Here is a 9,313-nt window from a genome sequence, read left to right on the forward strand (position 1 = left end):
TCGGCCAGCTTCAGCCTCGCCTTCTCGAGGCCAAGGAAAACGCCATGCCTGCACCGGTGAACCCGGCTGCTAGCTTAGAAGTGCTGGTTCATTTTCTTTCCTTAGCAGATTTAAATCCCCCCTTAATCTTTCCAGGGGTCTCAACAGCAGGGCAGATGTGCAGGTAGCACCGTCTTGGTGGCTTCGTGCCAAAAGCACCGTCTTGGTGGCTTCGTGCCACGGCGGCATTCCCGGCGGCGTGCCATCCCTGTGTCTCCTTTGGGAAGTCTCTCCCCATCCCTGTCCCCTGCTAGCTCCCACAGAAGGCTGCGGGAGCATCTCCGGCAGCGGTGGCAGATGGCACCGGGCACCTGCTTCCCTGAGAAGCCAAAGAGCCAGCGCGGCGGTGGGGAGTGCTGAGCTCGGCTCGAGACAGATCCCAACGCCTGGGTGGGTGAGAACAGACGGGACAGGCAGATGCCTGCCAGACACCAGCTCGCGCTGTTCCTGCCGCGCTTCCAGTCTCAACCCCTGCCAGGTCAGCAGGAGTGGTGGAGGGTCCTGCAGGGCCCTGTTCAACTCTCCTGCTCATCCCGGAAAGCCGTCGGGAGTGCACGCATGCCATGAGCTCTCCCCACCAACCCAGCATACCCAAACCCAACCCCATCACTGGGGTCAGGGGGCACAGACCCCACCTCACCAAATAACACCACCACAAGCTTTTTAACCTTCATTAAACTGGTTTAAACCCCTTCCCCAGAAGGTTCCTTGGTGCTAATTAAGCTAAAGAGGGGAGGGGAGCGTGGCTGCCTCCGTCCCCTGCAGCACCAGGCATCAGAAGCTGGGCTAGTGAAAGCCCAGGACCCCACTGGGTGCTGGTCCAGGGCGGAGGAACAGAGCACAGGGCAGCATAGAGCTGCTCAGTGTTGCAAAGCCCCCCTCCTTCAGCAAAGCATTTAAAAATAGTCCCCGGCCGAGGCCAGAGCTGCTCCTGCAGCAGTCATCAGTAATCCCTCTCCTACAACATCTTTTTATTCCAAGGCTCAGAGCAGGACAGCGCCTAATGAGGGGAACAGCTGCTGGAGGAGATAATGGACTTCTGAGGCCCTTTGATTTCCTAATAACTTTTATTCAAACACAGTGAACTAATACTGATGGTCCAGCTAATGGTGGTACACTAATGAGTCAGCTATGCCCTCCAGCCAAGGACACCAGAAGTCAGAGGAGCTCCAACACCCAAATCTCCTTCCAGCAGCCACAGGCCAGAGCAGGCGGATTCAAGGAAGGAACAGGGACTGAAGCAACAGGGCACAACTGCAGCAACACCTTCCAGCAAGGGCTGGGGCTCAGCCCTGTGGCGCTGAGCACAGCAGGAACGATGGCTTGAGGAGGAAAAGTAAAATAAGACACTACAGAACTGGGCCATTTGCTGCAGGAGCAAGTCCTGGGCAGGAAGGAGAGCAGCAATCACACCCAGCGCTGCCCACACGGCCCTTCAGTCAGCAGCTTTCATCCACAGCGCAGCATTTACAGGTACGAGGGGGTCGGCCACCTTCCCTCCACGCGTGGTCAGTGGGGAGAGGTGGGGCAAAGGGCTACAGCTGGGGCTTGGTCACAGCTGAGCCTCTGCTCATCTCATACTGCTTGGCAAGACGGGACACAGAAGTTTGGGGTGAGAGGTGGCAGCCCGGGGCTGCGTGTACAAACCCCTCATCCACAGCAGGACACAGGAAGGCTTTATAGATCTTCCCCTCTCCACTTCCAGAGGTGCGAGCGTGCAGTTCATAAAGAGAAAAGTCTGTTCTGGGTCTGGAGGAGAAGAGGGCGGAAGCCCTGCTCCCTTGTTGCCAGAAGAAAAACAAAAAAAGTGTTTTCTTCTTCCAAGGCGGCTGTTGCAGACCTTCCCCCATGGCTTGCCCATGAACTTCGCAGCCAACACCAAGAGAACTGTTCTTGTGCCCCCACCTGAAGCACAGCCCCTCGACTCCGTCCCCTGCCCCACCACAGGACCAGGGCTGGAGATGCAGCGTGGCACGGCCGCTGCAAAGGCGTTTGCTCCCTGCTGCTGCCAGAACAGGGTATGATCCACTCAGCAGCAGCTTGGGGGGAAAAAAAAAAAAGTCAGACCAGCATCTTCAAATTAACAAACTGTAATTTTTCTCCAAAGATACATTTTCCATACACATCCATCATACACTGTAACAAAAAAAAGCAGTGTACATGAAATAAGAAAATAAATTAAATCCATAGCATAGGTAAGGAGGATGCTCTAGTCTGGAGTAGAGTCAAAAGTTTCCAGCGATACAAGAGGCTCAAAAGTTTGTTTTAATAAGAATGCCTGCTAGCAAGGGTCCAGCAAGTGTTTTAGGTCAGTCCAACTGCTTAAACAGTTTTATTTAGAGTTTTTAACAGGCATTATTGTCCTGCAACAGGCAGAGCTATTACATCCTGGGAGAAAGCCAAGAGGCATCGTTAAGATCCAAGTAGAGCATCCAGAAGATAATCAGATTGGTCCTGCAGCATCCGTGCTAGCCGTCCTCCTTGGGCGGTGTGTACCAGCCTGGAACAAGGAGAGGGATCCATGAGGGACAAAGCCGCGCTGGAACGCAAATCTACGCCTGGAAATGCACAGCTGGAAAAGCTGCTGAAAGCGCTAGTGCAAGCGCACGAAGTCCCACTTCCGAAGGTTTCCCAGATTACCGAGAGGCTTTCCCTCCAGGTTACTTCCCAACACCACCCAGACGTGTCTCTAGCTATAGCCGAAGGAGCCCAGCACTGCCCGGTGGGGAAGGGCAGGCGGGTGCTGCAGCCACGCGCTCTGCGTTAGACAGCGGTTGCCGTTGCCGGCTGTCATCTCGCTCCAGGTAATCTCTGCGCTTGGGGCAGAAAAAGCTCTGGCAGCTCACCTGGATGCTTGGCCTAGGGGAGTCTGGACTAGCAAGGGGAAAGGCAGGCCCTCTCCCTCAGCCCTTACCATTCTTCTCGTGGATCTGAACCAGGGACTTGTAGGACTGCTGTGCTCTTGTCAGGCTGTACTGATTCTGCAAGGGAAGCCAGGGCAACCATCAGTGCGGCTAGAACCCGGTGCGAGCCATCCTACATGCCTCCCCTAGGCGAACCCTGCTGCCACAGAGCTGGTTGTCTGCTCATCTGCCCCCGTCCCACGACCAACCGCTCCCTTACGCTGACGGGGCCCTACCTTATTGGCTCCAAATTGTACTCGCGCTTTCCCTTTCACCAGAGTTGCGCTGATCTGCATAATCACCGACTCGATGGAGTACGCGCTGCTCCAGCCCTGAGGGACAGAGTGCCACACGGTGAGGCCAGCGCAGACAGGACCCCTGCCCAGGGGCTGCACTTCCCCACAGCGACAAAAGGGCCTTCCCGAGCCTGGCACAGGCATCGCAGAGCTATCCCGGCGAGCTGCCAGCCGGTGCTGGCAGGATTCGGCTGCCAGCAGGCCCCGAGCAGCAGCGATACAGAGCGCGGCAGACAGCAGCAGCTACCCAAGTCCACGTACTGGCCAGTACCCACCTGTTTTGTAAGTAGCTCCATGCAGATGGCACCGCCACCCAGAACATACCTTGGGGAAGGAATTGGGCAAAGTGATGTCAGAGACAGACACAGCCTCACCCACCCACTGGTCCCGAGAGGAACCGTTTTCTCAGAGTGGATCTCAGATGGAAAAATACACCTAAAAAATCCACCACCCCATCTATGCTTCCTGGGAGAGCTACTGCAAACTCGTATCAGGGAGATTACGGGACTGCACAGCGCTGGGTTAACTTAGTGAAAACTGCTGCCGGAAGCAGTGCTGGAGACCTCAGGGAGCAGAGACAGGCAAACAGTTACTTACCCCCCTGACAGCACGGGGGACACGACCCTTACGAACGGTGGATCAAAAGGAAAGTTATCCTGGAACAAGAGAAAGGAAGCAAAGCCGTTGAGAAAGGTTTTCTGCGATGACTCACCGACGCAGGCATATCGCGAGGAGGGGGAGGCACAGGAAGCCTTACTTTAAAGGAGAAGTTTAGGAGGATGAAATCTGTCCCTTCTTTCTCTCTGAGGATCTGGAGATCATTGTGCAAAGCGCTATCCTCGTCAACCCTGCCGAAGGAAAACCCCAGAGGGTCAAAGTCAAGGTCGTGCACCTCGAGTCAGCCGCACTCACTGCCACCGAACCCCAGAGCTACTGTACCTGCACAACCTGGCTGCCACGTGGGCCCTCAGGTTCTCACCCAGAGGGCAGTGACAGCACGGGCTGTCAGCATTCTGCTCCTGGTTTGCAGAGAAGACCATCACACCCTTTTTGCATGCTGCCAGCTTAAAAATAAAGACTGCCTGGCCCAAGGAAAAGGCAGCACTGATGTCTGGAGGGTGTGAAAGCTCGGGGGTTTGTCTGATGCACCTCTTCCAGGACTCTAGGAACAGCAGACAGACTTGCAGAGCCCTCAGATTATCTCATCTTTCTCTGGAGAAGTCATCTCCTTTCTGATGTGGAGACAGCAAGCAAGCTGCCCAAGAGAAGCTAACCCAAGGTCTGCCAGGTGCGCCCCTGCCCTGCTCACTCCCCCTCTGGCTCACAGGGGTATTTTGGTCCCACCACCAAGATCCACCACAGTTGCATGATCCCAAGCTATGCCACCTACTTCAGGAGTTTGACGTTCCAATCGTACAGGCTGTCGTTCACTAGTTCAACTGCATAGTATCCTGCAAGGCAGAGAAGAGGTGTGTCACTACAGGGCAAAACCGAACAGGGGGGTCAAGCCACCAGCCAGATTTCAAATCCCCTTGGCCCTGCAGCACAACCTCAGCCTGCACACCCCCTCCTGAAAAGCAGCACTTATCCAGAATTACCATCCTGAGGGCAGCAGTTCTCCTATGACCCCTCTTTCCCGAGTCCTTGGGCTCAGGAAAGGGGTAGGAGCACCATCGCCCTCAAAGCCAGATAATCCTCCCACCCACAGCATGCTCCTCACTTCCATCCAGCACCGGCAGGGAACAGAAATGGTAAAGTTTTGCTTGCTCTTGACAGCCACAGAAGGCCAGAGTGAGAGCAGAACAGCTCTAAGACCCATCAGGTGCCACAGAGAACCATGAGGAAAACCCCGGCATGAACAGCAGAGCTGCATCCCCCTCCCTCGAGCTCCCCGCAGTACTTACCGCCCTTGAAACTTGGTGATCGGTAAATATCCCTGAGCTCCTTCATTAGCCGGTCGGTGGCCTGCACAGACCCAGACACTGCACCCTAGAGGAATGTGGGAAGAGGGAAGTTGCACTGTTACGCTGCACCCACCACGGCCGTTGCTCTACAAGGCCAACACCTGAGCTAGAACTCCCATCCGGCCTCTAAACTAGACCTTACTGTGTTGCCCACCTCAGCCTTCCCCTTTCCCCCTACAGCAACTTCCCTTGCCCCAAATATGCCACCCCAGGCAGCACGGCTGCAGCAGAAACGCCTCCATGCCCTCTCAACTGTGTAAAAATCTCAGCCCAGAAGCATAAAAAGCACAACCCACCAGCCACCTCCACGGCCCAGAGAGATGCAACTCCTGGGGGTGAACCCCAGATCTCCCTGCAGGAAGGCTGCCCCATGTAGCACCGATGCCTCGGGGGTACCCAAGGCCCACACTTACTTCCCTGAGCTGCAGAGGCAGTTCACAGGCTTCTCTGCATCAGCCACGCCAACCCCTGAGAGCCACTGCTGTACCTTTGGCCAGAGATGGCCCCTTTGGTTCAGGGCTAGCAGGTGCCTCCATCGCTCTCGCCCTTGGGTCCCTCTACTTCCCCAACCCGCCCGCCCGCTGGGTGACACGTACATTTAAGTAATCTTGCCTCTGGTTCTTTTTTATTTTCTCTAAAATGGCCAGGTTTTCCTTCCCAATGCCTTCATCCTCGGTTTTCTTCCCATCTGCTGGCTCTTCTTCTTTCATCTCATAGTGGTCCAAGTCCTCAGTGTCCTGGGAAGAGGAGAGGAGAGCTAGTAGGAGACGCATCTTCACTCCTCCCTGCTCCGAGTACTGCAGATGGAAGCTGCCTTGAATCAGGAAGGATTCCCAGTGCAACTCTCCCTCCCCAGGAAGTCCCAAGCCTTGATCTGAGGCACAAACCAGGTGGAAGACACAAGGCTGGGGCATGCTCAGTGAAGAAGTTGCAGGCACTGGGCTGCTGCTGCCCTCCCGTACCGAAGCCGGCAGGCAGAGCAGCACACTTCCCTTTCCAGAATTAAATGGGGCTCATATAAGCTCTTTGTTGGCTGGATTCTTCCCTGCCAAGTCTCACGCCTGTTTATAATTAGCCATTAATCTTACATATGCTCCCCAACCAGCCCCATATAACTGAAAGGCGCTTGCATCTCAGCATGCACGTGGCTCAAGCAGCCCCGTGCCGAGTTTCTGGACAGCTGGAACAACGCACAGACACTTGGTGCAGTGCTGCTGGGTCACGGTGCTCCCCCTTCACGAGCAAAAACCCGACACAAACACAAGCTGCCGGCAGCACGAGACCTTCACACACAAAATTCAGTGGCACGGGACATTTTCCCCTCAAAAAGAGGTGACGTTTCACTGCGTGTCTGGAGGCTCTTTGTAGACCACCTCAGCTATCCAGCACACAGCACACCCCTGCTGCTCTCCCTAACCCCGGCAGAGGCTCTACCCCTCATCCCTTTCCACAACAACCGCTCATCAGGCTGACATGTGCAAGACCCTCATGCTAATAACCAGTAAAAACCAGTCACAGCCATTGGGGCCACTGCAGAGATCTCTCGCCATGCACAGTGGCTACTGCACTGTGCCGGCACACAGGGTTCAGCTACCTGGAAGCTGCCGGCAAATGGCCGTGGGTACACACAGCTCCAGCGTTGGTATTAAATCCTGTGAACAAGTGTTTACTTCGGCCTCTCCAGGCTGGCTGCTGCTATTCTGGATGAGCAGCATTTTTGGAAGGGCTTTGACATTTTTAGACTGTCACACAAGCAAATAGATCCTCCTAGAAAATCCCTCGAACGGATTACCCTGTATAATGCATCTCTGCACCAGGGCACAGCGCTGCTGCTCTGCTCTTCCAACGCAGCCCAACAAATCCAACCGCTCAGCAAGAACCCTTTGCTCTAAGCGAGCGCGTTGTCCCTGCACAATGATGCCTGGTATTAGCTCAGTTCTGAGGATTTCTTTTCCAGCCCACAGGAGCGTGAGGACTCACACATCACAAATTTGCCATGAAGCAGCAAGTTTGCAGATATGCGAGGTTACACTGGTACCAGTTTAAGCCTTCTCATTTTCTCCAGGGACCCTGGCAAAGGCCAGCCTTGATTTAGCAAGCTATTAACTTTGCTAAAAACCCCAACAACTGCTAGGCGTGCTGCTGCTAAGTGACCTGCCCTCAGGTTCTGCGACGCTGCTGACTTGCTGCCCGTGCCTCTCACACCCTAGAAGTGTGCGAGGCATCACTAAACGTCACCATGGAGATTCAAGATTATTCCACCCACTTCTAAGAGATCTCTAAACCACAAACCAAACAACTGAAGCCTGTGGGTTTTGCAGCACGATATTCTCAGCCTGCAGTGAAGTATGGCTGCCTCTGCCGCTCCTGGCAATTAGCTTGCTCGCACACTCAGCCATCCTACCTAATTCTCTCTGCAGGAGTCCTATTTTCGTGGTGTTATTTCCCCACCAGCAATGGCAACTCGGAAATCCCATCACTCATGAGTAAATTTCAGGCTCCAGAGCACAGCAGCGTGAGCCAAGAGAGAAACTGTCCAAGGGGCTCCACTCTCAGCTTGTCTGCATGCCTCTAGAGGCCACGGCTATGCGTCTCAGCTGCTGCGGTCCCCTGTGGTTTGTAAATACGTTGTTCTCATCCGTGGCTCAGAAGCTGGGTCCCCAGCAGCAAAACACTGAGCACAATCTGGCCTTTGAGCCAGAGGACTCTTCCCTCTCTGGACTCTACGAGCTCCTCCAAGACATGATCCCTGTGCCCTCGCACCCTTCAGTGGGCATCTCTCTGTGCTCAGCTCTCCGATGTACTTCCTCATACAGCGAGGCGGCACTTACCTCTGGCATCTCTTCATCTTCCTCTTCAGAGGACACCTCTTCCTGTGTGCTCTGCAGGGACAAAAGGACAGAGATGAAGATTGCACTGTCTGCTTCCTGGCGCAATGCTCTCCTGCCTTCCCAGACCCTTCTGAGGCAAGGTTAAACAGGGATTTACAAGCAGAACTAAGTTAAAAACAGGGTGAAGCCAAGAACCTTTATAGGAAACTACACCAGAGCAGCTAAAGAGCACCAAGGCCCAACGGAGTAGGCCGGCATCACCCAGGACAAGAATCCACCCCAAGGAGGGGAGATCAACACCTCATCTGCTGTGTTCCTCCTTCAGGGGTTAGGAAGCCTCAGCCTCTAAAGCAAACTCCAGGGAACTCATTTAGGAAGTCTCCTCCCTAGCCACTCACCTGTTCTGCTGGCAGAGGCTGGTCCAGCATTTCAACATCTGGATGTTGGGGAAGGTTGTAGAGTTTGCACAGGTCGGAGATTATTCGCTTCAGGTGCTGCAAAAGCTGTCCGGAGACCAGACAAGTGTCACAGAAGTGCAGAGACCCACACACCAAGTTAAGCCTCAGCCATCCTCAGCACTGCAATGCTTTCCCTCACAAACAAGCAAGTGAAGGCCTAGAGGCTGCTCTTTCCTGCTCCAAGCAGTGGTGGACACAGTGGGGAAAATCATGCTCCAGCATCAAACTCAAGAGAAGTCAAAGCTGCTCATCCCAAATTTCCTGAAGCTTTACGAGACTAGACATACTCCCCACCTCCGGTGGCTGGAGGCACACAGCAGGGATTTTACCCTCCCGAAACAGTCAGCCTCTCGCCACCCTTCCCCTCTCCCCAGGCAGTGCTTCCTCACCAGCGTATTTCCTTTCCTGACTTCCACCAGCCTCTCCAGGATAGCTGCCAGGTTCGGATCATCTGACTCCACAGACCATATCGGGGGAACAGCTGGATAAGACTCCTGGAGAGAAGGTGGTGTTTGAGCTGCCACAACTGCCTTCGTCCCACCGACGCAGCCAATGGGGAACAGAGCAGCGAGCCAAGCAGGACAGGGAGCTGCAGCCCCACGTCTCCTGCAAATGGATCCCTCCAGACCACCGAGATCAGCAGAACAGCCTGTGAGTGACTGCATCCGCCCTCCAGGCTAATCCCAGGGCCAAGGACAAAACAACCCCTGCTGATCTGGCTCAGCTCTGTGCCATTTGCCCCCAGCCCAGGGGAGCAGGGTAGAATACAGAGGGTGGTTACAGTTTGGCCACCTCTTTGGGTCACCGAGGCCTTTGGGGGCG

General features: G+C 54.8%; 1 protein-coding gene across 1 annotated transcript; it reads right to left on the reverse strand.

The window, feature by feature from the left end:
* Positions 1-2,113: 2,113 nt before the first annotated feature.
* UBE2Q1 (ubiquitin-conjugating enzyme E2Q family member 1) lies at positions 2,114-9,097 on the reverse strand (the record flags this gene model as incomplete). The annotated part of the gene is made up of 12 exons (XM_010297448.1): positions 2,114-2,539; positions 2,954-3,020; positions 3,179-3,274; positions 3,514-3,562; positions 3,836-3,894; positions 3,996-4,086; positions 4,629-4,689; positions 5,143-5,227; positions 5,799-5,939; positions 8,034-8,084; positions 8,432-8,536; positions 8,881-9,097. Coding segments are annotated over 12 exons (1,054 nt in total), but the record flags the coding sequence as incomplete, so codon positions are not given.
* Between the last annotated feature and the right edge of the window lie 216 nt (positions 9,098-9,313).

Source organism: Phaethon lepturus, unplaced genomic scaffold, assembly GCF_000687285.1.
Source record: "Phaethon lepturus isolate BGI_N335 unplaced genomic scaffold, ASM68728v1 scaffold43271, whole genome shotgun sequence".
Classification (NCBI taxonomy): Eukaryota; Metazoa; Chordata; class Aves; order Phaethontiformes; family Phaethontidae; genus Phaethon; species Phaethon lepturus.